Source organism: Fundulus heteroclitus, chromosome 1 (assembly GCF_011125445.2).
Source record: "Fundulus heteroclitus isolate FHET01 chromosome 1, MU-UCD_Fhet_4.1, whole genome shotgun sequence".
Taxonomy (NCBI): Eukaryota; Metazoa; Chordata; class Actinopteri; order Cyprinodontiformes; family Fundulidae; genus Fundulus; species Fundulus heteroclitus.
Genome location: NC_046361.1, coordinates 8,668,136 through 8,694,580, shown reverse-complemented (window position 1 = coordinate 8,694,580; position 26,445 = coordinate 8,668,136). Strand labels below are relative to the sequence as shown.

The window sequence follows — 26,445 nt, the reverse complement described above, 5'->3', positions numbered from 1 at the left end:
TATACAAACACATTTATATTGGCATATTTTGTTGAATAGGTAGAACAACGTAACGGCAATTGAGTGAGAAATGCACGTTAACCAAATAGAGAGATCATGCCGTGTGTGCTTCAATGCTCTTGTTCCAGATTTTGCCTTGCCCTGTTATTGAAAAGATATATCCTTATCAATCTCCAGGTGGTACCATGGGCACCTCTCCGGGAGAGATGCAGAAAAGCTGCTCACAGAAAAAGGCAAAGCTGGCAGCTTCCTGGTACGGGAGAGTCAGAGTAAACCTGGAGACTTTGTCCTGTCAGTTCTCACCAATGAAGAGAAACACGACAACGTTGACCGCAAAACCAAAGTTACCCACGTTATGATCCGCTTCCAGGTGAGCTGCATCCTTCTGGAAACAGTCATACCATCGATAAGGATTACATCTGCTGAGATGATTCATCCGAGTTTTACAATCTCTGAATGTATCTCTTCATATTATTGGTATTATGTCTTTTTCATTGAATTGCCAATGTTTGCATTCTGCAGGAAGGCAAGTATGATGTGGGAGGCGGTGAAAGGTTTGACACCTTGGCCGATCTGGTGGAACACTACAAGAAGAACCCCATGGTGGAAAAAAGTGGCATTGTAGTACACCTCAAACAGGTGACACAGAGATTTTTAAAATATAGAGAAACCGAAGCAGATTCTCTGGTGTTTCTATAGTAGACTGTGTGGTTTGAAATGTAGTGAGCAGCTCTGCAACCTGTGTGTCTCTGTGTGACTATGACAGCCTTTTAACGCCACAAGGATCAATGCTGCCAACATTGAGAACCGAGTACGAGAACTCAACAAAGTAGCAGACAACTCAGAGAAGCCGAAACAAGGATTCTGGGAGGAGTTTGAGGTGTGTAAAGCACAGCCATCTTTATTATCCTAGGTTTATTACCATATCAGTAAGTGTCAGTTAAACTGATCTTGGCTGGGGTTTAATATAATCATATATCATGTGCGTAATATATGATTTCCTGCCAACTAACAGGTTAAACAGGGAAATCTTCTGACTGTTGCGAATTAAATTGTTTTATCTGAAAGTTTTTTCTTATATTGTCTCAATTTCATGTTTTGATAGTTTCATAGAGGAGTTCTATTCTGAATAAGAGTGTTAACCAAGATGTACTGTTACATCTCATGTGAATATGTGAGATTATCGGCAAAAATACATTTATGTCAATGGTCCAATTCAAAGAGAAAAATTCACTGTCAATAAATTTTTGGGTATTAGATTTAATAGGTAGAGCTATAGTTATAGCATTTTTTTCAGTTTATTTTTATGAATATTCTGTATACTGTATATAATATAACAACTCTTAAAATTTGAATATTCCATTACAATTATTTTAATTCTTTTAAAAACAAACTGATATTTAAATTAAAAATGTTGTGTTATGGCCAAATTGATCAAGCAGACAGTCACAGTTCACAGCAGGGCAGCAGCTATCATCTATTTCAGCAATCCAGCACTATGTCGAGTATTCTGACAATTATTGAGTAATTGGATAAAAATAATTGGCCCATTCTGCAGAAATTTCATTTAACTATTTGTAGGACAGGTCGATATGGTTTAACAACAAAATCTCCGATTTTATTATACCAAATCTGATAAATCGATTTTTTTCCCCATCTTTTTGTTTCACAAAAAGAAATTATTTAAAAAACTAGCTTTGATGTCAAGCGTTTCATCTGGCAATCTGTAAAACATGCTTGTAAAAACAAGATAGCGGCTCTGCTATTGTAAACAAGGAAAATTTAACAAAATGTTTGCTGCTAGTAGTTTTACTCAATGAGCAAAGAACGGGCTTCATTTCACTTGTGTAACTTCAAACTAACTTAAAAATTTGTAAGTTAAGTAAATTAAATTGACTCATATAATGGTAAAAAAAAAAAGGTTTTCCTCTTTACAATATTTTGACAATATATTTTTCTAAACATATATTCAGTATTGCAGGCTATTCTTTTCATGGATGCCCAATGAGTGCATTGCCAAAATTTTTATCTTATAAAAATTGTAAATTCTAATTAATCGATTCAATTGATTTATCGCCCAGTCCTAACAGTTTGTGTTCATATATTGTCACATATATGGACACACTTTTCAGTACGCCAACATTTTTATATTAATAGCCTTTTTATTTATCTTGTGCAATATTCAAATTATCTAAAAAGTTGAATTTTGGGTTTAAGCCATGATCATCCAAATCAGCTAAATTCTTGAAATACATCAGTTTTATTTCATAATGAATCTATTCAGTATGAGTTACACATTTTTGTTTTGAATTACTGAAGCAAATTAACTTTTCAGTGATATTGTCATTTATTGTGATGAAGCTGTAAACTTTTTCCAATAGATTTTAATATTGGAAAAGTACTGTTTCCTTTAGCTTGAAATATTTTACTCCTAAAATGACTTTCCTTAACAAATATGAAGGTAAAATTGTCTTGAAGTGAAAGAATTTGCACCGTGAATGGTTTCCCTACCATTATATACCCGGGGTTCTCAGAGAGGCAGTTTCCCTCTTCCTTTTCTCCAGGATGACCTCTGCTGTATTAAAAGCTCATTACACTGTTTTACAGCAAGAATTATTCAGAATATTCCAGTTGCATAAATGTCTTTGGAAATGTCAACAGAATATATTATGGGTCAAGACTTCCTTGAAAATCTTCACCTTATCTATCTTTATTCTCCTTTTCTGCTATACAGGTGCTTCAGCAGCAAGAGTGCAAACTGCTGTATCCCCGGAAAGAGGGCCAAAAGCCAGAAAACAAGAGTAAAAACAGATACAAGAATATCCTCCCCTGTGAGTCACGCAGCAACCTGCCATTTCCTGTCTCTCCAACTTCCTGTGGAAAGAGTGACACAAGCAGACAAGAGACAATGTAGCAGCCCGGGCAGAGCGTAAAGACGGCGCTTTAAAAGCCTGCGGCCTATCAGCTGTCCCGACGCCTGTGTGCTTTCAGAACTGTCTAGTTTTATTTGTGCACTAATTTGTTGAACTTTGTGTTTACAGTTGACACGACACGAGTTGTGATCAAAGACTCAGAATCTGATGTCCCTGGCTCAGACTACATCAATGCCAACTATATCAGAGTGAGTCTCCGTCAATGATAGCAATGGAGCACGACTAGGAACGACAAACTTTCCCCTTTGCTCTCAAATATATGTCTAGATATTTATTAATCTAAAATGAATAGGCACTCTACATTAGAAAACATTCTCAGTGAAATGGTTAATGTTGCCTAACCATGCAGAATATGAATGAAGACGGGCGCCATGTGGAGGAGAGCAAAGTCTTCATCGCCACCCAGGGATGCCTGCAGAACACGGTGATTGACTTCTGGAAGATGGTGTATCAGGAGAACGCGCACGTCATCGTTATGACCACCAAGGAGATGGAGCGGGGAAGGGTGAGCTACCTTTATGTCACAAGGCGTGTTTTCCCACCATGTTGGTTTTTTTTTTAATGTGGATTTTGAAGTATTGAATTAGAAAAGGCTGATGGAAATGGCATAATCTGAAATAACGTCCTTAATTTCGCAAGAAAAAAAACATTCCCCTCACTTGAGCCGGTTTTTGGATTTTGCGGAAAATAGTTAATGTGCAAAACAGGAGATGGAAACAAATTTGCCAAATAAGTTTGGATGTAGCAAACATTTATGTCACATGACTAATCAGCTGTTTCCGCTGTCGCCGTCCTCTTGGAAATTTCCATAACGTGCAGAGAAATGCATTTATTTCTCTACGTCTCCGGACTGGATGTAACACGGCCAATACTAGTTGACATAACAGAACAATTACAAGTTGCCCGATAGCAACACATCTCTCCGTTTTTCTCAGATGTGTGGCCATTGCTAGTTTTCAACCTCTACTGCCTGTTTATTACATCAACTTCTGATGAAATGACGCTTTGCATAGCTTGGTTAATTTGCTCTTAATAAGTGGATGGAAACATGCCCAATTGCTCCTTTTTTTTTTTTTTGCAACATTTTAAAAGTTTGCTTCAATTTTGCGTGACGATTTGATGGAAGCATGGCTAGTGATGTATTTTCAAATACTTGTCATGAAACAAAAAATCTGGGCTTATAAAAGTAGTTCTTATGTACTCTGGCTCATTTTAACTGGCAATTGATCTGCTAAAAATCATTGCTTAATGCTAAATTCACAGATTATGTAAGGAACCGACTGGTTTTATTATTCTTTCTCCTGTAAGCTTTTTTAGCCTCTCTTAAAGGTAATCGCTGTCATCATTCGTATTTACCGTTTTAATTTTTAATGGACGTACGTCCTAATTTTTTTAACCTGTAATTTCACAAGAAAAAGATATATACGGTAGTTTGTCAAATAGCAAGGAGGAAATTGTTTGAAATATTCTGATCAGTAGCCTGGAGACATAACAAACCAGCACCCTACCAGGGGATTTCAAAGCTCTCTATGGCCAACTAGGCATGGGCTGGTATGAAATTCTGACAGTATAACCTTAAGAAAAAAGGGGGGAGTTTGGGGCGCATCATACAACATGCAGAGCTAGCAGCTCTGAAGGGAGGTGTTGTGATACTGAGGCTGCACATGACCTGAGTGATCTGACCTCCTCTTTCTCTCTAAAGGTTGGTTCACACAGCAGGAGTTTTAGCCCAGTTTTCGTCCCGATCTCCTCCTTCTGAGAGGTGCCGATTATCTGGGTGTCTCTTTAGATAATCTTAAGAGATTATCCTGCCGTGTGTGGTGCGTTAAGAGTGATCTGGTGCGCTCTGTGAAATGTCGGGACCACTCCGACCTCAAATCGGGGATATTCAACATGTTGGATTGTCTTGCCCTGATATCCTAGCGTGTGTGGTGTACCCTGAGGACAAACGAGCATGCAGCCTGTTGAATATCAGAAAGCGAGGTGTGGATTCCCTGAGAAAGAAAAAAACAACTCACCTCCATTTCACAGCAAACATAGAATCACTTTTTATAGATAATCTTTTTATTTACTTGTAGCGTTTTATATGTACTTTAGTAATGTAGCCGTGAAAATGTTACTGGGAGACAATCTGCCCTCTCTGGCATTTTTTGGAAGCGTCAGGGATGCGCACACTTCTAAATAGAGCAGGTTCAAAAAGGACTGCGACTTGAACCATCAGCTGCTGACCAGACTCAACTGATGTGAGTGGTTTGACAGAAAATAATTGGGGCGTATTTTTAATGAAAACCTAATGGGAGTAATGTATGTTGGCCCCTGAGTTTGTCTAAAGTTAGTTCTTCTCACACCCTTATGTTTTATTACCCTGAAAAGTTACTTCAAGAAGATGCTACAGAGCCAAATGAAAGAAAGTTGAAATACAGTATCCAATCTGTTGTTGATTTGGCACAGACACTTAACCACTGCCACTAATTATGAGTGGAAATGTTGGGTTGACCTGATGAGAAATATCAGTACAGATATTTTGTACTGACAGTAGAGATGCACCGATATGAACATTTGGGCCGGTATTGATATCCGATATTAATATTGCGCTTATGCCGGATAACCTATATTATCACGAGATGGCGGAGGCCAGCAGATCTAAACGTTCTTTTGCTAACAGCGTTATAAAGTAATGAGTTACTTCTTCACTAGACATGATCCTTCAAACGGTGATGCTGTTTTGCTTTGTATCTATCATTTGCATATAAGGCGACGAGGGAGAAGGGGTGGGGGTGCCGGGTTGCAGCTGCAGCAGAGGTAGAGAAAGGCGTGGCATGAGATGCATCTTGTTTTGGTCTACAGACAGTGCTCAAGCTCCACCTAGTGGTGAAATATCGCTTATTGCACTTTAAGAAAGGCATTATTGCCATTGGTCACCATTGAGAGTTGACTGTTAGATTTCAGTGGTCTGGCTGCTGACTGTGCTAGAGATATCTGTCGTAGTCATGACTCTGTGTTGTGTTGTGTCCCCATCACACATGAGTTGTTTCTTCCCTTTAAGCTGAGGTTCTCATGGTCTCAAAATCCTGGGTCAAAAAATAGTTTTAGAAGGAATTCCTGTTTTTGAAGGTCAGGAGAACTCGATAATCTTCCCTTTTTAACATTTCTAAAGTTCAACCTTCCTTTCTTCCATAGAGGGTGGTGGAAAAATAGAAGTGCTCATTCCATTCATTTTTGGTTTTTAAGGAGACCTTTAAAATATTTACACTCTGTGACTCCAGACGACACGACATCATTCACATACGAGTGCCTTTCAGTTTCAGAGACGTGTGGCTCCAACGGCTGGTTTTCAAAGTCTGATTGAAAATTACTTTTCTGATTTGACCCAAAAAAAGTATGATTTTTGTTCATTTTTTCTTATTCACACTTTCAAAATGTTTAGGCTGTTCTGTTCTGGCTCTATAATAATCGATTATTAGGCTTCTTTTTTTTAAGTCTTTACTGAAAAGCAATGACTACTTTAATGTTCCAGCTTTTCTGTGTCAGTAGTGATGTTGTACATGTGCCAGTGGGGGTGGGGGTGGGTGGGGACATGACTAGCAGGGGGATAGCATGACAGATAAGCTTACTGAAAAGCTGCTCGACATGGGCTGTTTCTTCAGACTGTAATACCAGCCGCCAGCCCTCTCTCTGCCTCACTCCCGCTCTCACTTCGTGTTTCTTTCAGAACAAGTGTGTCCGTTACTGGCCAGACCTCCATGGCACCAAAGAGTTCGGGAAAGTGCTGCTGAGGAACGTGGAAGAGCGACCAGCGCAGGACTACGTCCTGAGGAAGCTGGAGGTGACGCGGCTGGACAGGGTAGGGAAGTCTCAAAGTGACCCACTGACCCGGAGTCAGAATATCAAACCAAACAAACAGTTTCAGCACATGTGCTTTGAGGTAAAGCACTCGTTTTGTTGGGTCCCACAGATATGGGGGCTGGGCCGGGGGGGATAAAGTCAAAACGGTGCAAAAAAAACTTTGGAGAATAATTGCCTCTCTTCTTGTGGTTCATCCTTTGTAAATATTGCTATAATGATTGTAAGAAATTTCTGAAAATTTGATCACAAATGTAATAAAAAGCAGAAATATCAAACATTTAATCTCTCCAATTCAAGTGGAAATATGTTTCAATTATATTTGTTTCAACATATTAATTCATTGTTTGTTATAATTCACCCTACATAGTTAACTTAGACTCAAATTTGTTTAACTGTGAGTTAACTGTGAGTTTTCAGAGTTACTGTCTAACATGTTTACAGAACAAAGGGCCGGTTCTGTTAAAATAACTCTGTAATTAACTTATTAACTTCCTGTTTTAGAAAAAAGGAATCATTGGTTTCAGAGAGCCTATAGTGCCTGCAGGGTTTGAACATACTGCCTGCTGTTATTGTGACTAGCAGAGATGTTCTCTGCAGCACAAACCAGCAATGAAGATTGTGCCAGCCAGTATCTGGACGCTTCGCTTTGAACAGAAATGCACAAAAGTCTTTAGCCATCTCTCATCTCTTCATACACAGGGTTTCCGCAGGGTCCTAAAATACAGAACTTTAAGTTTAAGGCCTTAAAACGTCTTAAAAGTGCTCAGATTTTCATCCAAGGTCTTAAATTTAATTTAGTTTAGTGTTACATGTTTTACTTTGATTTACTCCTGTCAAGCGTTGGCCGCGTAAATACAGAGAGTAAAACGCCACAGCTGTTTGCTGCTGCTACTCCCCTAAATGTTTTTTTTGTCATTTATTAAACTGACAATAACAGTTTCCCAGGATTAATTATAAAGTAGAGACTTTTGGAAATAGCAGCCAATAGATTTCTACAAACTCAGTGAGCCACAACAGGATTTCAGAATCGCGATCAGTATATTTTCAGACTCAGCCGTAGTCCTTCATCCCAATGGGGACAAACTCCATTTCAGCTGAGGCTCAGGAGAAAACAGAACCTCTGAGGAGTTCAGAACCCAAGATATTTTAGACACAGCTAGTATCTTATGAAAGGACAGTAAAATGAATATATAACAGTGTTGGTTAATCAACAGTCTGTTATACTTGTCATTAAATCCACTGAAACTGAGATTGGCACTAAAGCTCAGACTTTTGTATGGTGAACTGATATGTAGACATATCAGTTACGGATTACGAAGGTTGCTTGGGTCAAGAAAATAACTGTTTTATCAGTTTTCATACTGAAATAATTAGAATTGAATTGAATCCTCTTTGATAAATAAATTGACAATTAAAGGTTCCTCTGGTAACATTTCTGAGATCTTTTGAATGTTTCTGGTCGTGTTGGTCTTAAATGTCATTCATAATTGTCTTAAAAGGTCTTACGTTTAACTTAATGAAACCTGCATACAGATGCATGCCAATAAAAGAGAAAGTAATAAAAAGGTTAATTAATTTCGATATTTCAGTTTAAAAAAGGAAGGTTGTGTATTATATACATACATTACAAGCTGTGCAGTGGAAGCAGTTTGTAGCAAGACAGTCCTGGGTTTAAGTCCCAGCCTCGGGTATTTCTCCCTGTCCATTGATCAGTTCATTGGTCTCTCTAAATTGCCCTGAGGAGTGTGTGTTTATGGCTTGGCTGTGTGTCTTCACGTCGCCCTGCGATGGACCTGGCCCCCTGTCCAGGGGGTCTCCATCTCTTATCCTGCGGCCGCTGGAGTTCAGCCCCAGCCCCCTGCAACCCTGCAAAGATAAGCAGGTGTAGGCAATGAATGGATGGAGTCGTTGCACATGGCTTCCTGCTAATGAAAGGCCAAAATTCTGTTTCTCTGAAAGCTTGAACATTACATGAGAGGAGTTTTATTTATTTCAAACATTAATGATATAACAATTTGACATTTCCACACATTGCATTTTCCTTCTCTCATGTTCAAAACGGAACATATAGAAGTGTAAACATAAACCTACAATTTATTTGTTTTATTTCAAGATGGATTAAGTCCTGGTTTGAATGTAATTGGTGTTTTTTTTAAATAAATCAGATATATAATAAAAATCAAAAAGATTGAATTATAGTACTGTGTGTGTAATGAATCACTAAATACAGAACTGGTACCTGTAATGAAACTTTGTGAATGTTTTGCTTTTGAGAAAAAGACACAAAAATATAGCAAAGCACCTGAGAGACGCATCACCATCCTCTCTCTGCCACGTTTTCAGCTCTTTTAGAATCAGCTGAATTGTTTCCTATCTCACATTGGATTAGCTTTTGTGTTGTTTTTACAGATTCATTTGAACAGCTAGAACGTGTTTGTTTCTTTGTAACTGGCTGCTAGCAACAGAGATCATGAGAACCAATTTAAAGTAGCGTTACCTGTAGCCAGAACACGTATTGATCATTTGGTTAACTTCGGATCTCGTGTTGGAAGGACAAAAGGACTAAAAATGTCTCTGGAGATGGTCAGATAATATTACAAAAAATGTGAAAAGGTAGCCAAAGTCCAAGGAGAAAGAAGTGTGCTGTTTCGAAGGAAAATAAAAAAGACATAAGGGTTGGACTAAAGTGTTTTACAGTACTTTGGCTTTAAAACTTGACTGATAAAGCTTTTTGATTGCTAATAAAATGTGTTAAATGAGTTTGTTTCCTACCAAGCCTCATTAAACAACCAGAAAATAACCAAAAGAATGTGGCTTTAAAACTGATTGTTTCCTTTCCTGCTTTTGTTGACTGTAGAAAGAGCCTCAGAGGCACATCTGGCACTATCAGTATCTGAGCTGGCCCGACCACGGGGTGCCTAATGAGCCCGGTGGTGTCCTCTGGTTCCTGGAGGAAGTCAACCGCACACAGGGCACCATCAAAGAAGCTGGACCCATCATTGTCCACTGCAGGTACGGCCATGTAGAGTCTTTGTCGTTTAAGGATAACAAGTAGAAAGTCAGGTATGAAGCATCTTGAGAAACTGATATCATGAGGAACGGAAGAGGGAGAACCTAACAAGTTCTTCCTGTTGGTAAATTCACCCAAACCGCAGTCCTCGAACAAAGTTCAAGATCTAAATCTTGCTGCTGTGATGCATGAAGAAAGGTCTAGGTGGTACAAAGCCACTTCTCCAACCAGAGGGCAAGAACTTGCAAAGAACATTGTGCCACTTAGACATCTGCAGCACCGTAGAAATACAGCCCCCTAGATGGAGCACTATAAAACACAGATCACTGCTTTTTACAGTCTTTTATGAAGTCTTTTTAAAGACCCGGGTCATACAAAGAGAACTGTCATTGGTGCAATGAAACTCGCTGTAACGAACAGACACAGAACAACCTGTTCTGTGTCTGTTCAGCAGCTGGTGCTGCTCTTCACTCGCCAAACCAGTCCTGCTGTTAGCTGGTCTGAAGTGAAGTAGGTACGCTGCAGCTCAGTGCATGGGGGGGGGGGGGGGGGGTCTGCAATAAAATGTTTCCATGAACCAGCCGAAAGAGGCTTGCTGGCTAAATGTGGAATCAATTTTCTTCTTTGGGCCAAATCACGCGGCTAAGACATCCCCAGAGTAACTTCAGCTCATAGCTTTTCTTCCTCCTTAAACGGTCCAGCCAAAAAATAAATAAATAAATAAATAAAACAGACTTGACAAACTTTTTAACCATTTCACAGATAGTGAAATGGCTAAAAAGATAGAGCTGTAAAAGAGAAAGAGTCCAAGAAGCCATCTACTGCTTCAACTAAAAGCAGAAGAACTTCAGGAGCCAGTTCTCTGAATTATTATTGAGAACAGATTGAGCTCAAGACAGTTTGATCAGTTTTTATCTGTGGACAGCGTTACTGTCAAAGTGCTTTAATGGGGCTTTATGTGGTAGACCAGTACAAAGTAGCACTTTAAGCTTGAATGTGAGGACAATTATTCACTCGAATAATTTTATGGAAAGAAGAAAGTCCTTGCTGGAGAAAAGTCATAGATCGCAGTATACCCACAAGCAAGGAATATACCATGCCCTCTGTAAAACACAGTGGTGGCTGCACAATGCTGTGGGATGTGTTTCATTATCAGAGAAGGGAAAACTTGTCAATCAATTTTAAAAGACTTAAGGCTCCTGCACATACAGCCAGATCAGACTATATTCATGTGTTAGAACGGTCCAGTCAAAGTCCAGACCTAGATCTAGTGAAGAAACTGTGGAGAGACATGAACTTTGCTGTTCACTGATAGCGTCTGTCCGATCTAAATGAGCTTTAGCTATTTTGCAAAGAAGAATGGACAAAAAAACATAGTCTCTAAATTTGCAAAGCTGGTGGAAACAAATACCTGAAGACTGGCGGCTTTAGTTGCAGAAAAAAACTGACCCAGCGAGGCTGGACACAGATGCACAGCACAGTTTACAGGGGTTGCTTTGGTAAACACATTGAAAGCCATCTCTCTCATCTCCTTCCTTTTCACATTTCTGCACCACTTTATGTTCATCAATCACATCAAATCCCAATTGAATGGTGCTAAGTTAAAAGGAAACAAAATGAGGAAAAGTTCATGTGATGTCAATCACTTTGCAAGGCACTTCATTTTAGGCTAAACTGTTTCTCAATTTGTTCTTTTCTACACGTTACTGTTCATAAGGATAATTACTTCTGAAAACAGTGAACAACCCCTGATGGTTTTACTCGTTTTATGTTGGTGCTTTTTAAATGGCATTAGCTTGGTGAGCAGCTCATTCCTCCTGTATGAAGGACTCAAAATCTGAAATTTAAAATGGCTTTCAGTGGTGCTTTTGATTTACACATTTTAGTCAAAACGCAATGTAACTGTGGCGCAATATGACACAAAATAGACATTGTATATTTCAGTGTTATTGATCATTTTAAATCACACAAAGAATAAACTATTTACTAGTCTTTTGTTTTAATTTGCACTATTTTCTAGTGTTATGTTTTTTTTCTCTTTAAATATAAAAACAAGTTCCCGACTCTTATTCCTTCCCAGATTTTTGCAACAAACCCAAATTGACCACTGGGGTGTGCAAAAAAACATGGATCCAACTAAGACTCTGATGTTTACAATACGACTTTAACAAAGTGTTTTCCTTCAGATGTGTGCCACAAATCTACAAAAACTATTAAAGCTTTTCAGAAATCGATCCTCAGCCATTTTTAATTTTTTTTTTTGCCTGTCATACACAAGGAGTGCTCCTTTGTCACCATTCAGGAGGATGACTTGCTCTGACTTACACTGACTCAGCTGCATCTTCATCTCATGTGACTGTTGATCACAGCAGATATGACAAGAGTCACTTTTAGCTTTTGCAATCTTGTTTTCATCCTCAAAGAAAATCAGCAGCCTACATACTAAAATTGGATCTGTGTTGGATTGATCTAAAAATGATTGTTTATTCAGATTTTCTTGTAAAAACTGCACTTTGCGGTACTTCATATACAAGCTGCATGTCGCAGCAAGATGTCAAAGTATTTATTTTTTCTCTATTATACTATAATGTGGTTGCTATTGCATCAAATGACAAAAGGCAATAATATATATATATAATTGGAGATACTTTTAATAATGTTGTCTAAATAACACTTGACCTAAATAAAACAACCGCTTTCAAAATGATTAAAATTTGTCATAATAGTTGCAGGTTAAGTCTAGTAATTACATTTGAAATCCTTATGTTGAGATTAGATGGAGTTTCATTGATTCATTCGTTGTTGCTTTGACCCGGCGCACCTTTAAATAATTCAAACTGTCACTGCGTTGAAAAGAGTCAGAAAGGCTTTGAACCTGACCGGTTAACCTTCGGCGAGTCCACTGCAGACGTAGAAGAGTTTAAAGGCCAACACACCATCGCCACCGGCAGAAAAATCCAGCCCACGCCGGGGGCACGAGGTCGACAGCCGACGCCCCAAGAGATCCCCTTTGATCCGTCTCTATAGAGGAGCGTCAGTGCTAATTATCTACAGAGTTGTTTCCCAATGTGCTTAAATATAGACGCTTTTAAACAATCATTTCGTGATTTATTTCCATTTCTACGACTGTTGCACATTTCGACCTCTGTTTAGAGCATAAACATATTCTGTTTGGAGTACCCCGTGTTTTACACTGTGCAAACCCAACACACACACACACACACACACACACGCACACACACACACACACACACACACACACACACACACTCACACACACACACACACACACACACACACACACACACACACACGCTCTCTGAACGAGCCACCGACTGAACGGATCTGATCCAATAGTTTCCCTCACTGCGACAGGCTGGCTGCGCTGCAAAAAGGGAACTAAAAGTAAGTAAAATGTTTTAGAAATGAATGTATTTGTCCTTGATTTGGGCAGGAAAATAAGATCATCTGCCAATGGAATGAGTATTTTTACCCCTAAAATAAGATAATTGGATATACTGCACTTGAAATAAGATGAAAAAAAATCTTATTCCATTGGCAAATCATCTTATTTACCTGCTCAATTCAAGGACAGATACAGCCACTGCAAGAACATGTTACTTACTTTTTGTTCTCTTTTTGCACTGTGTGTGTGTTGCGGTGTTTTCACATGCATGGATTTCAATGAGACAACAACGTAACATTTTAATACGAGCAACATTCCCTGTCATCATCATCACGTGACGATACAGACGGTTCTTTTGCTTCAGTCCCTTCCTTCAGTTTACTCTGTCTCTACAGCGCAGGCATCGGCAGGACCGGCACCATCATCGTCATCGACATCCTCATTGACGTCATTAACCGGCAAGGTAGGCAGGAAGCGGCGAAAGACGAGACTCCGGCACGTTATCCTGGGTGTCTATTTACTCCTAGACTTCTGTCACCCAGGTCTGGACTGCGACATCGACATCCCCAAGACCATCCAAATGGTGCGGCAGCAGAGATCCGGCATGGTGCAAACGGAGGCGCAGTACAAGTTCATCTACATGGCGGTGCAGCAGTATATAGACACCGCTCAGAAAAGACTGGAGGAGGAGCAGGTACTCTTATTCTAGTCATACATTCAGCTGCGGTGAAGCACTAAAGAAAATACCAGCGTCCAATGATATGACTTGCTTTTGTTCTTTTTTTCCCCCCCACAGAGGAATAAAATGAAGGAGAGAGAATATTCGAATATCAAGTACCCCCAGATGACCAACTCCAGGTCTAAGCACAACATGGCGTCCTCGCGGTCCTCCTCAGTGTGCGTATAGCCGGGCGGCCCACGAGAGCCAAAGTAGCGGCGCGTGTTGCCGACACGCGTGAACAGCAAACGTCTCTCCTTGTGTGTTTCCGCAGAATGACAAACGATGATTCTTCGAGCGTTTACGAGAATATCAACTTCCGCACCCCTCAGACGTCGTTCAGCAGCAACACCAGGAGATAAAGTTGCCGCTGTGGACTGGCTCTTTCTCTCTTATCTGCCTCTTGGTGAGTGCTTTTGTTTAAAGCTGGGAGTCGTTTTGATACGCCTTTATCTGTAGCAGTCAGCACAGCATCCCACTTATTATGCAAGCGGCTGTTTTCGGCGCGGTTCTATGGAAAACGGCTGCACTTTAGTGATAATAGTAAAGGGAGAAAGTTATATATATAAAAAAACCTTAAAGCTGTGGCTCATGTTTCAAATAAACAAACAAATGTTTCTCTTGAAATGAGAACTATAGTAATCCGGAGTACGGTTCTATTCAGATTAATTGATGTCTTTTGTGTAAACAGGGAGCGATAATGTTAGTGTTTTGTGGTAGGATTGCGAGGGTTGGCTCAGTTTGCATTCATTAAAACCGCCTCAAAAAGATTGCACTTACTTTCTGATTAGAATTCGTCTCCAATCTTTTTTCCCCTGGCAACAAAAATCAGTAATAAAGTCGAAACTGTTTTCACCCTGAACCTGGCATATAGCCTTTACAATCCAGCTGAAAAAGAAAATATACAAAAAAAAGCTGTTAAAACAAGGTGCACAACCTTAAATTAAAACTTTGTCGAAGCAGCTTTTAATTACAGTAGTCAGCTTCTCTTTAGTATGAGTCTACCAGCATCCCGCATCCTGATGTGACCATATCCACCCACTCCACCTAGCAAATCTCTGCTTGTCTACAGCCATCAGCTATAGGACAAACCCGTGGCTCCTCTGGTGGTTGCATGGTGGTGGAAGCGTCATGCTGTGGGAATGTTTTTCAGCAGCAGGGGCTGGGAGTCTGCTCAGTCGAGGGAAAGATGGATGGAGGTTCCCCTTCCAGCAGGACAGTGACCCGCAGCACACCAGAGCGTTTTAAGGGGAAACGTTTAAATGTGCTGGAATGGCCTAGTCAAAGTCCAGACCCCCGATTTAGAATCTGTGGCTAGACTTGAAGATGGCGCTTCACAAGAGAAAAGCATGATGGAGCTGGAGCAGTTCAGCCTCCCAGAGGAAAGATGAGGCGAGCTCACACAGACTGATCCAAAGACACTATAATTGCTCTAAAAGATGCATCTCCAAAGTGCTGGCTTCAGGGGGGGATGAACAGTTATGCATGCTGAAGATTGCTCTTATATTGTCCTATTTGCTGTTTGCATTTAGCAAACGGGCAAACATATAGACGATCTGTAAATGTAACGGTCACAACCATCCATTTAATTCCAGGTTGTGAGGCTACAAAAGCTGAAAAATGTCGGGTCGGGGCTTTTTGCGTTCCACTGCATGAAGATCATATCAGTCTTATCACTCAGCCAAAATTTCATCGGTGTTGTATAAACGTCCTGACACCTGTTCTTCCTCTTGTCTGTCTGTGCAGCTTCAGCAGAGGTGTTGCCTGGCCGGAGTCTGTAAAATCCCTCAGGGGGGGGAGAGGAATGCTGCGTTAATGGACCCTGGCCTGGCCTGGAGGCGGTGAGCCGACTCCTCTCCTGCTGCCGTGCTGCTGGACCTCACCCTATGTAACAGAGAGGAACCCACAGAGAGACCACCCCCACCCCCCCTCCTTTGTCCCATGTAACACACCCTGACTCAACCAACTCAAGTGCCTTGTAACAGGATGTGTCTGTAACCCACCGCCTCTCCTGCCCAGCTGTTTCGTCTCCTCCCTTGTTTCCTGGCACACCCTGGAGGCGGAGGCCGCCTTGCTGAACCGGCACCTGCTCGGTGTGACAAACATCCAGCGCCGGGTCTGACTGGACGGACCTCCGCGGGACCCGGGTGGAGGTCAGAGCTCAGCTGTTTCCAGAAACCCTTCCTCCTCCGTCTTTGCCGGCCGCCATGTTGAACTTGAACCTTGCACTGTTGTCCGACGCGCTGCGTCTCTCCAGCTGTGGGCTTTATTAATGTGGACGCGGGGGGATGAAAAGGGGCCGCTTACGTAACCTGCTACAGGATCCCCAGGCTCAGGAAGGGCCCGCAAGCCCACCCTTCTTATTCTTCTAAAAGTACTGATTAAATTCTGCTTATGCAAATGAACTGGTGTTTTGAAAAAGTGACTGAACATGCTGCCCCCCCACCCCACCCCTCCCCCACTGTTGTAAATGCTAATCATGTGTTCTGCTTTTGTTCCTGGGTATAGCGGGGTAGCTTTGCACAGAGAACTGGTGATTTTAGGAATGCGTGTCTCTGTCCCGTCTTGATATTTGAGCTGTGGTCCCTTTAAGAAACAAGTGATTGAAGTAAGTGTTTATTTTGTCCTTTCTCTCATTATTTTATGACTTTATTGTGTACGATGGTGGTGTAATGGCTGTGTAACATGATTATGGAATTGTTTATTTTAATATATCCAGGGCATTTGTAGCGCGTCAAGCTTAATAAGATCATTGTTTAGCACATTTCTCCAACGTCAGAGCAGATGTCTCCTGAAGTCCATGTCTGACTGAAGATCAGTGAGAGGGGAAATTCTGAATGGACCTTGCGAGTTGACCTGTGTCCTCGGTGAGCCGCCGGCCTGATGTGGTTCAGCATCTGTCAGGCGGGATTGTCACAAGGAGACGAGGAAAGGGGGTGGGGGATTGCAGTGGTCCAGATGGCCATCTGCCTGAGATTAAAGAATAGATTTGTCTCCAAAAAGTAATTTAGAAGACGGCTGTAATCCAGGTTTGATGACAGCCGGGCGAGTAAACTGACGTCACTTACGGGATAAGCAGACTGGTGCCGTAGTGAGACGAGCCCTCTGTGTCTTCTGGCAGATTGTTGGCTATTTTTAACATGCAGGATCCAAAATAACCTGTTTTTATTAAGACCAGCGTAAACTCCTTGTTCAGCCACTATCATTAAAACAGTGTTGAGGTTCACCTATGAGCTCGACAGCAGCCGTAAACTTACAGCCTTCAGCATATTTCTGTTGGGATACCTCAGTCCAAGACCACACCTACACCCACAACATATATATATATATATATATATATATATATATATATATATATATATATATATATATATATATATATATATATATATATATATATATATATATATATATATATATATATATATATATATATATATATATATATATTATATCTATATATATATATATATATATATATATCTCTATGTGTATATATATCTATATGTGTGTCTCTATATATATCTGTGTATCTATCTCTCTCTGTGTCTCTCTCTCTGTCTATCTCTCTCTGTCTCTCTCTCTCTCTGTCTCTCTCTCTCTGTCTCTATCTCTCTCTGTCTCTCTCTCTCTCTCTGTCTCTCTCTCTCTCTCTCTCTCTCTCTCTGTCTCTCTCTCTCTCTCTCTGTCTGTCTTCTCTCTCTCTCTCTGTCTGTCTTCTTCTGTCTGTCTTCTCTCTCCCTGTATTCTCTCTCTCTCTCTGTCTTCTCTCTCTCTCCCTGTCTTCTCTCTCTCTCTCTCTGTCTTCTCTTCTCTCTCTTCTCTTCTCTCTCTCTCTGTCCTCTCCTCTCTCTCTCTCCTCTCTCTCTATCTCTCTTATGTTATATATATATATCTATGTGTGTGTGTTGTATATATGTGTGTATATATATATATATATATATATATATATATATATATATGTGTGTGTGTGTATATGTTGTGGATATATCTTGGGGGATCCTGGGGTCTCATAGTTTGGCCGTGGAGCTCCCAGCTTGTGTCTTTCTCTCAGATTTTCCACTTTCTACAAAGTTAATACTGTAGACTGAGCTGTTTCTCCTGCTGACCAGGTCAAGGACAAGCACGCACAGCGTGTCGCAAAAATGGACAGCCAGCGCTCCCTAGACAGCGCGTTCTTCCCATCGGATGATGTGGAAATATCAATGCTCTTGTCACTGCACTGAAATGTTTGTAACTCTTAAAGCTTTGACTTGATCTGCTTGAATGTAATCTGCAGCAGCCATTTTCGAACGCCGTCCCCACCGGCTGTTGCTCTTGATTTTAAGGTTTGAAGGCGTCTCACGGTCGAACTGCGGCGGCACGTGTTCGTCGAAGGGTCTACCGTTTTGTGAATAATAGCTCTAGCTCACTGATTGAACGCTGTCTCTGTCCGCTTAGCACCAGCCTGGATGCGAAATGCTGCGCCACTTGACGGCCGTCGTTGTGATCTGACGATTAGGAGATGCTCAAATCTGTTTTTTGTTTTTTTTGTGATCTCCGTCAGATGAGGGAGAAGCCATTTGTGGGTTGTTTCCCTGCTCTGTGATTATTTGCTGTGAGTCGTTTGGATGTCGCCCCGTTTCGTTGTTTTGTCGCTCCGCCTGTGCGGGGTTCAGGTCGTTCACGGCTTGGTGAAACTTTAGTACTTGAAAGTGTGAAACTCTTTTTCTCTCAGGCTGTGTGGAAGTGTTTTGGTTAGTGCACTAGTTGACGTGTCGTTCTTCGAAGTGATCTCCTGTATTCACCCTTTTGGTTTTTCCGTTTCGTATCAAGGTTTATTTTAAACCGTACGGTTTGAAGAGTCGTTTCTGAGTCCCCGGTCCGCAGAGGCATGCAGTCGTGACGCCGTATTTTATGTCTGCCAGTCCTCTGACATTTTACTTGAACATGTTGATATGATTTTGTTTCAAACCCCCCCCCTTCCCCCCCATCGGCTGCAGTATGCCTGAGGTTGTTGTCCAGTTTCCTGTCTATCTTGCACAGGCTCCACCTAGACGCCTTTTTTTTTTTTTTTTTTTTTTTTTTTGTTAAAGTTTTGGCTATAACTGCTGACACAATGAGCTGCCGGAAACAGCCTCTCAATGGTTTAATATTATATATAATAAAAAAAATGTATGATGGCGCAGTCACGTTTGTGTTTTTTTTTTCTTCTTTTCTTTTGCTCGTCTTTGCTGTGTTGTAAATGTTTAATGTTTTATTAACGTTACACAAGCCGAACGTGACGCCGGAGGTCCTGGATTATCCTAATTAACCCTGTTGAATATTTCTGGGAAGAAAAAGATTGGTAAGCATGTTTATCTTTAATATGAATTCCTTCTCAACCCGCCGCCTGAAAGCGTTGCCGTGTTTGCTTTCGTCCGGGGTTTAATGTTTAACTCTTGTTTCCTGGCAGTCCAAACGGGGCTTTGAGGAAGTTGCACGTTTATGATCCACTTCGACATAAAAGTGTAAATCTCAGGTGAGTCTTTTTATCAACTGTGTTTAATTGCTGAGTAAATTGGGGAAACCCGCAGGCCGACTTTAACTCTTAGTGACGCAGCTCCTCCAGGAGCAAGAAGGAGGGACGGCTTCCTGGCAAAGAGTCACAGTCAGAGGTTAAAGAGTGATGGAGGAGGAAATGAATTCACTGATCTCTTTTTTTTTTTTCCATTGCTATAACACTCAGGAGATTTACTATTTACAAAATCTCCCTTTCATTTCAAAAGAAAACATATTTAAAGTGTTAAACTGTTTGTTTCTCCGTTTTGACCACATTAATACAGCTTGGACACGGATTACCTTCATACTTCAGTTTTACTCGTGGTTTTGTAAACACAGACATATCAAAAGGCACAAAATCCATGTCACAATATGCTCTTTCATTGGCACATCTGGATCCCATTTCATTCTGTCAGGTGGCAGAGCTCACATTTCCACAACAACGGGCTAAATGTCACCATCCGCAGGCCCCGGTGTTTGGCCATGGACACAACAACGGCTCTCTACGTCAGCGCTAAACCGTGAGCAGACCGCTTTTTGCTGAGGACACAAAACCTGTCATTTTTTTTAAAAAATTCGGAATAAAAACTTGGATTAAAGTGCAAATTCACTGCTACCAAAGCCTTTTTCCATGCACCGGAGAGTTGTGTTTGAGTTTTTTTCTTGCAGGAATTTAGTCATTTTCATGCTGGTACAGTAAAGTAACCCTTCAAGCATGTATCCGACCCCTTTCTGCACCCAGCTAGTCGCTGCAGGGTCACAGGGGGCGAGTGCCCATCTACGCCGGGCACCGGGCAGCCACCATGTCGCCAGTCCCTCACAAGATGCGGCTACGTATCCAAGGCGCAGCTGTTCAAAAGAATGCGTCAAGGACGTTTCAACAGTGTCTCTATCGTCAGCGGCCGTCTCATCCTTTCAGAGCAGCTCTGCTGGTGAAGGGGCCAGACGTGACGGTGCTGGCCGCGGTCGTGCCCACGTTGGGTCCGTTCCTCATGCAGCGCATGTTTCCGGTGGTGAAGACGCACTGCAGGGGCCACAGCACGACCACCACCAGCAGCGCCATGAGCACAATGAAGAGCACCATCCTCTTCCAGTCCGCCAGCCTCCCCATCAGACCCGACCTCCTGCGCGTCGTCTGCACCGGAGCGTCCACCGACTTGCTGGCCCCGATGTCGATGCAGATGCAGAAGGCCGCGGGGCTCTCGGGGGCCCCCGAGACGGCGCCCTGTCGGGAGCTTTTGTAGCACAGCTTCTCGCCCTCCAGCCACACGGGCTCCTCCTGCTGCTGGTGGCTGGGGAGTTTGCAGAGGACCTCGCGGCTGGTGGCCAGGGCGGGGGGGCCGTCCTCTGGCAGCATGGTGGGGTGACGGCAGAAGGGGCAGGAGAGGCGCGCGCTGCCCCCGCCGCCCCCGCCGTCCTGCTCGGTCAGAGAGACGGCCATGAGTCGGGAAAGGCACTCCAGGCAGAAGGTGTGAGTGCACTCCAGCAGCTTGGGTGTTTTGAAGACGTTGTCGTAGGTGTTGTAGCAGATGGAGCACTCGGGCTGGCCGGCCACCGACACCTTCTTCTGCAGCTCCCCCGGCGCTTCCTGTCTAGGAATCTGCGTCTGCACGTGCCAGACCTGCGGAGCGCTTTCCTCCATCTTCCAAAATCAAAGGCTTCCTTCCTCTCTTTGGCCCAGTCGCCTTTTTGACTCTCGCGTCTTCTGTCTTGATCAGTCTGGCGATCTACAAAGAGCGAATGAACAGGCGAGATTAGTCATCTGTGCAAGTCTGATTTTTATCCATCCCTTTACAATAATCCTAACAAGGCAGCCGGAGCAGATTTAACACAAGCGGTGACTGTTTGAACCTTGAGCTGATTTTACTCCCCCCCCCCCCCCACCCCCCTCGGCACACACAAATTGTTACAACGCTGATAGGATTTTTTTTTTTTTTTTTTTGCCCTGCCAGGTGAGTAATTCGGTCACAGGAGCGAGACAAATCAGGTCAGATGTGATGAGGAAGGTGGGTTTAGTCAATCAACAGGCCCGGACAAACACAAGGCTGGGAAGAGTTTGACAGAAGGACGGGGGAACACGTCAATCGGCGTTTGTAATGTGGACACAACATGGGCCTTGTTATTCAGAAGGACAGCGTGTCCCTCGTGAAGGTGTTTCAGTCACAAAAATATTTGAATCTGAAAGAGAAGTGAGAGCCAAAGCGAGAGCATTAAATAAGACCCCTGATTCCACTAGAAATCAAAGAGATAATTCATGTCCTTGTGTCAGAGGTGACTGCTGTCGTTTTTGTCTTAGAAGTATGCCAAAACAGAACAGCTCGCTGTTTCTGGGGTTCTTTTGTAAAATGCATTTATCTGTTTATGCCAGCAGGTGGCATTGCCACAATCTGGTTTTCAATGAAAAATCATCCTCCTTGTGTAAAACAAGGCCTTTCTTACCTCGTTCAGCAAGGCTTGAGCGAAGGCGGGCTGCTTTCCGAAACATTTATTCTCATTATAGGAGACTCTCCAGAAACTAGTGAATTACCAAGTCCCATTTTGATCTGCGTCTGTTAACGACCAACCTGGTGTCCTCGTCTCCTGCTTTTGCATAACATTTGTGTGTGTGTGTGTGTGTGTGTGTGTGTGTGTGTGTGTGTGTGTGTGTGTACGCACAGGTGCACAGGTGTTCTTGTCCCTGTGCCCTCAGGCCTGGTCGTTCTCCAGGTCTCCCACAGGGACAAATCCCCTCTTGTTCTCCAGCTAATCGCTCCATCTACCCTTGACATTCCTGCCACTGTCACTCTCTTTATTCCTGGCTGAACCTGAACTTGCTTCACAAGGATTAGGACAGATGCTTCTGTGTAATTGTGCTGACACCTCATCAGTTTTCACTAAAATTCAGCTAAAGGGTTTGGTCTCTTTTTACTCTAACTAAATCATGAAGCAAGACATCAGACTGTTTCCTGAATAGTGTTTAACTTTCTACAAGAAATTCATTGATTAAGTCATTAATTGATTAAGGCATCTACAAATGAAATTGACATAAGTACCAGCTCCCAATGGATTTGGACTGAAGAACTGAAAAAGTGTTTCCTGTCACCTCCTTACTTCTAGTTCAAATGATCAACACAAGAAATCACTAGATAAACCAATATCTGGACTATTATTTCATAATACAGCGTGTTTGGCTTTATTCCCCCTCTGCAGAGGCTTTGTTGATATTCTCTAATCGTGTGCATGAAAATGTTCATTCACACATTTATAGATACAAAATGATATAGCCTTGTTCTAAGGTGTGTTATACGTAGGGTAAACAGAATTTAAAAGAAAACAAACTCAATTCTGCATCTTTGAAAATGTATTTAACACGTCATTTTGAAACCGCTAAAAGGAAAACTAAAGTGCAAGCCTCAGACTTCAGCTACGTGACCTCAGTGTAGCTTTGTAGCAAACTCACCCACTTAGTTAAAGGGTCGCAATTGTTAGGCCCAGTTTAAACCACAACCATCCATCCATCCAAACGGGAACTCTTGATCCAGTTTCTGTTAACACGTTTACACGGCAACGTTGTAATTACATCACCGTTTACACGGCAACGTTGTAATTACATCACCGTCTACACGGCAACAGTGGAAACTTGAAAACGATGTAATTCCCAACCACACCACTTATATTCTTTGAAGCTGGACATACGCCTACGTGCTGCTTAAAAGCTGCTCTGATAAACCTTTTAGATGGCAGAGAATAAAGTTTCCCTACAGACAGACGGCGAGGGTCAACTGTTGCTTTAAGGTGACTTTGAATTACATGCGTGCCCGGCTGTTGTCACATTCAGAAGAGTCAGCAGCACAGACAGTGTTCTGCTGACCGCCATTTTTTTTCTTCTTCTGTGTTTTTTAAAATTGTTGGCAGCCTTAATGTTGTGCCTGTGTGCGTTCGTTTCTCCTGATTTCTGTCCTACTGGGCATGAACCAGGGATTCCCTGGAAGAAGAATTTGTTTTGTTCCTCTTTACACGACGACCGAGACGTTGGCGACCCGTTAAGATCTGTTTTCAAACCGTGTTGTTGTAAGAACAAACATCTGCTGTTGCAACCAAACGTGACCAGAAAAGGTTGACATGTAAACAGGGCCTGAATGATCAGTAAATCTTAAGGCCAGTGAGGAGGAGAGCTACAGAACCCTTTTTATATATATATATATATATATATATATATATATATATATATATATATATATATATATATATAAAAATATGATGAATTCCTTATTTACAAAAGGTAATATCAAGATGTGACCCTCTGAATTCTTAGAAAACTGAAAGAAAAATGTACAAAGCTAAAATTGTTATTTTGTAAGAAAATAAATAATGGTGGAATCTAGTTTTTCAAATGAGAATTGGGAATAAAAAGAAAAGTATAGAAAGAAACAAATGAATTGTATCTTGCTAATGGGATTCTGTCAGAATCAAGGTCGGAAAGTGGCACAATATAAAAAAAGAAATCGCATTTCCAAAAAGCATACGTGATCACAGCAGTTGTGTAATATTTTCTATGTCTCATGCTGCATCATATCAGGAACTGTTCCTGAACGTTGGACGGGGCTGACTGTGCTCCAGTGATGGGAAATAGGATGAACGACAGGTGCAGCAAACGCTCTGCAGACACATGAGTGATGCGACACCCAAAACACACAAAAGAAGATGATTCCAGATGGTTTATTTGTTTGGATTCAGTTTCATTTAGCTGAGACATTTATAGATTAAGATACAATAATTTATTGCTTATTTGATTCCTCAGTCAGCATCAGTGTCAGCGTTGGCTTTTGTTAAGGTGGCAGTTGTCCTCACTGTTTGCACCACAGACTCCTCTAAAGTGGAAACTAATAATACTACTAATAATAATTAACATTCTTAGGTGACCACTTGGAGGTACTACAGTGCAAAAATGGCTTTCAGTCATTAAGGGGTGGGCTGATGGGTCCTCAGAAGGGTCAAATATTAACTCACACCGGTTTCCTGCTGAACCCAAAACACAAACTTCAAACAGTGGGCGAGTCTCCGCTGCCTTTATTGGCCCTGTGTGCAGCATTCTGTCTTTCCTTTCCTGTCCCACTGACCTGTTTGATAACAAACAAGCAGCTCATTTGGATGAGTCAAGTTAACCTTTTTATTTTTTCCCCGTTTAAAGGATTGTTCCCTCACTTCTGCGGCGCCTTTGTGTTCGTCCCAACGGCCTGTTTGTGAATATCCTGTATATCCAACTGTCATCCTCGATGCTGCACTACCTGTTCTCAGTTTGCAAGGCAAATGAAACTTGATCTACCTGACGTTTTTCAGAGTGAAGAGGGGGGGGCGGGGGCCCTTGCAAGAGACGGTTGACTTAATATGAGGTGGGCTGTCGCAGGAAGGAGCGTGTGTAAACAAGACAGACAATGCAGGCAACAGTACGCAGGGAGACAATAATCTAAGCTTAACATACACGGTATATATTTGTAAGTCTGCCACGAGGGCTGAGAATGTATTTTCTGCCTGATAATCCGACTAGAATAATCCAGATTTCTGAGTTAAATTTGGGGTGTGGTGGCTAAAGAAACTCCCGAAGTTTGCTGCAGATAGCCACAGCTGCGTTGTGTACTGTCTGCTGTTAGTTTAAGGAGTGTTCCCTAACCAGCACCACAGTACCTGGGACACCATTCATTAGTCACTATTGTAAAAGCAACAAGATTTAGAGCCGCAGAGCCCCAATTTACCTGATAAACGATGAAGATGTCAGACGATCCCTTCTTGATCTCTCAACCGTCCCCGGCTCAGCTCACTCCCTTTCCACGAGGGAATACGTGCTTAAAAAGTTGTCTGGCTTGGGAGATCTCTGCTGGGAGTTTTAATTGTCCTTCAGCTGCGGTTGCTCCTTCTGGCGTGTTGCAGCTCTGACTGCGTCTGAGTGCTAAAAGCTCGTGTGAGCGCTGGAGCTGGGTCTTCCTGCCTCTTCGCCGTCTGTTGGCCGTTGCCACCTGCCCTCTTCTGTCAGCTCCCTTTTTTAGCCCTCTATGCAAATGGAAAGTCTTGGCCTTGGGGTGGCGTCTACAGTGGGAGAGGAGGAGGAGGAGGAGGAGGAGGAGGAGGGGGAGGAAGAAGCCTCAGAACTGAGGAGAGCTGTGCAGCTTTAGTTCACTTTAACACGCCTCCCATTCTCTGCTTGTAACGTTATAGTTCTGTCTTTATGTCCTCTGTGCACGCCTTCATCCAACGATGCCGTAGCTCACACCTCCTGGACACACCCTTCAATCAGACCTAAACCCAATCAATCTTTTGCGAATGAGAGTTGCGCTTATTTTCTTCAGAAGCGACGCAGACCCGAGATGCACCAGATCCTCACATAGAACATCCACCTGAGAACTGAGTACTGATTTGAAATGGTTGACATGATCAAACGTTTGTTGCTGCCAGTTAGGAGACGCTATGCGGCGGTGCATTTTAATATAGCGAGAAATGTAAACTGACTATTAAAACATGGATTTCCACAACAGGATTTCTATCAAACCACAAAGGTTTTTTTTTTTAAAAAAGCCTCGAAAAACACAAACTGCTAATTCCTCTTTGTTTTCATTTGGGCTGACGACACCACAAAGAGGCAGAAGAGTTGAGCTAATCAGCAAACACTGCAACGGACAAGCCAGACCGCTGCAGCAAAAGAAATAACATATTTCTACAGACTTGAGCTGCAGATCTTAGCAGCACAAAGAGAAATAAGCGGCGGAGCGCTGATCGGTAGCCTGACGCCTCGTGTGATGTCAGCAGAGGCACCGGGATGCTTGTTTTTAATGAGGGTAGACTTGAGTTTGATTAAACACCATCGCACCAGCAAATTGCTTACCATGTTGTTCTGTAGCTAATTACATCTGTGATGTAGCTTTAATCTGTTTCAGCTCTCGTGTCCTGGCGTCGCATTTCATGTAATAGTGTAACTTTTAGCTAATGCTGTTAGCGGTGGATGATGGGTGATGGGCTTGACACAAAGTGGGTCCCTCCC

General features: G+C 42.1%; 2 protein-coding genes across 4 annotated transcripts in view; one reads left to right on the top strand and one right to left on the bottom strand.

Moving 5' to 3' along the window:
* The window catches only part of ptpn11b (protein tyrosine phosphatase non-receptor type 11b), a 67,597-nt gene extending 50,374 nt beyond the window's left edge, over positions 1–17,223 (top strand). For both annotated transcript variants that reach the window (XM_012861918.3, XM_036128928.1), the window contains exons 4-16: positions 178–370; positions 523–639; positions 767–880; positions 2,735–2,831; positions 3,042–3,121; positions 3,283–3,438; positions 6,646–6,777; positions 9,637–9,791; positions 13,591–13,658; positions 13,738–13,889; positions 13,992–14,092; positions 14,188–14,319; positions 15,660–17,223. In XM_012861918.3, the coding sequence (XP_012717372.2) occupies positions 178–370; positions 523–639; positions 767–880; positions 2,735–2,831; positions 3,042–3,121; positions 3,283–3,438; positions 6,646–6,777; positions 9,637–9,791; positions 13,591–13,658; positions 13,738–13,889; positions 13,992–14,092; positions 14,188–14,275 (1,453 nt within the window). In that variant the 3' untranslated portion in view covers positions 14,276–14,319; positions 15,660–17,223. The remainder of the gene's footprint in view (positions 1–177; positions 371–522; positions 640–766; positions 881–2,734; positions 2,832–3,041; positions 3,122–3,282; positions 3,439–6,645; positions 6,778–9,636; positions 9,792–13,590; positions 13,659–13,737; positions 13,890–13,991; positions 14,093–14,187; positions 14,320–15,659) is intronic.
* Positions 17,224–18,954: 1,731 nt separating this feature from the next.
* On the bottom strand, positions 18,955–25,573 carry LOC105925862 (RING finger protein 223). Of its 2 annotated transcripts, none has more exons than XM_012861919.3 (2): positions 25,166–25,573; positions 18,955–21,160 (listed from the first exon to the last, which is right to left on the bottom strand). In XM_012861919.3, the coding sequence occupies exon 2, from the start codon at positions 21,073–21,075 to the stop codon at positions 20,341–20,343; it is 735 nt and encodes a 244-aa protein (XP_012717373.2). In that variant the 5' UTR covers positions 21,076–21,160; positions 25,166–25,573; the 3' UTR covers positions 18,955–20,340. The 2 variants fall into 2 exon arrangements, with proteins under 2 accessions (XP_012717373.2, XP_035984693.1); XM_036128800.1 differs by lacking the exon at positions 25,166–25,573 and adding an exon at positions 22,873–23,108.
* Between the last annotated feature and the right edge of the window lie 872 nt (positions 25,574–26,445).

Bases quoted from the DNA above. Each gene is read 5' to 3' on its own strand.
- LOC105925862 (XM_012861919.3), bottom strand. From the start codon at position 21,075: ATGGAGGAAAGCGCTCCGCAGGTCTGGCACGTGCAGACGCAGATTCCT.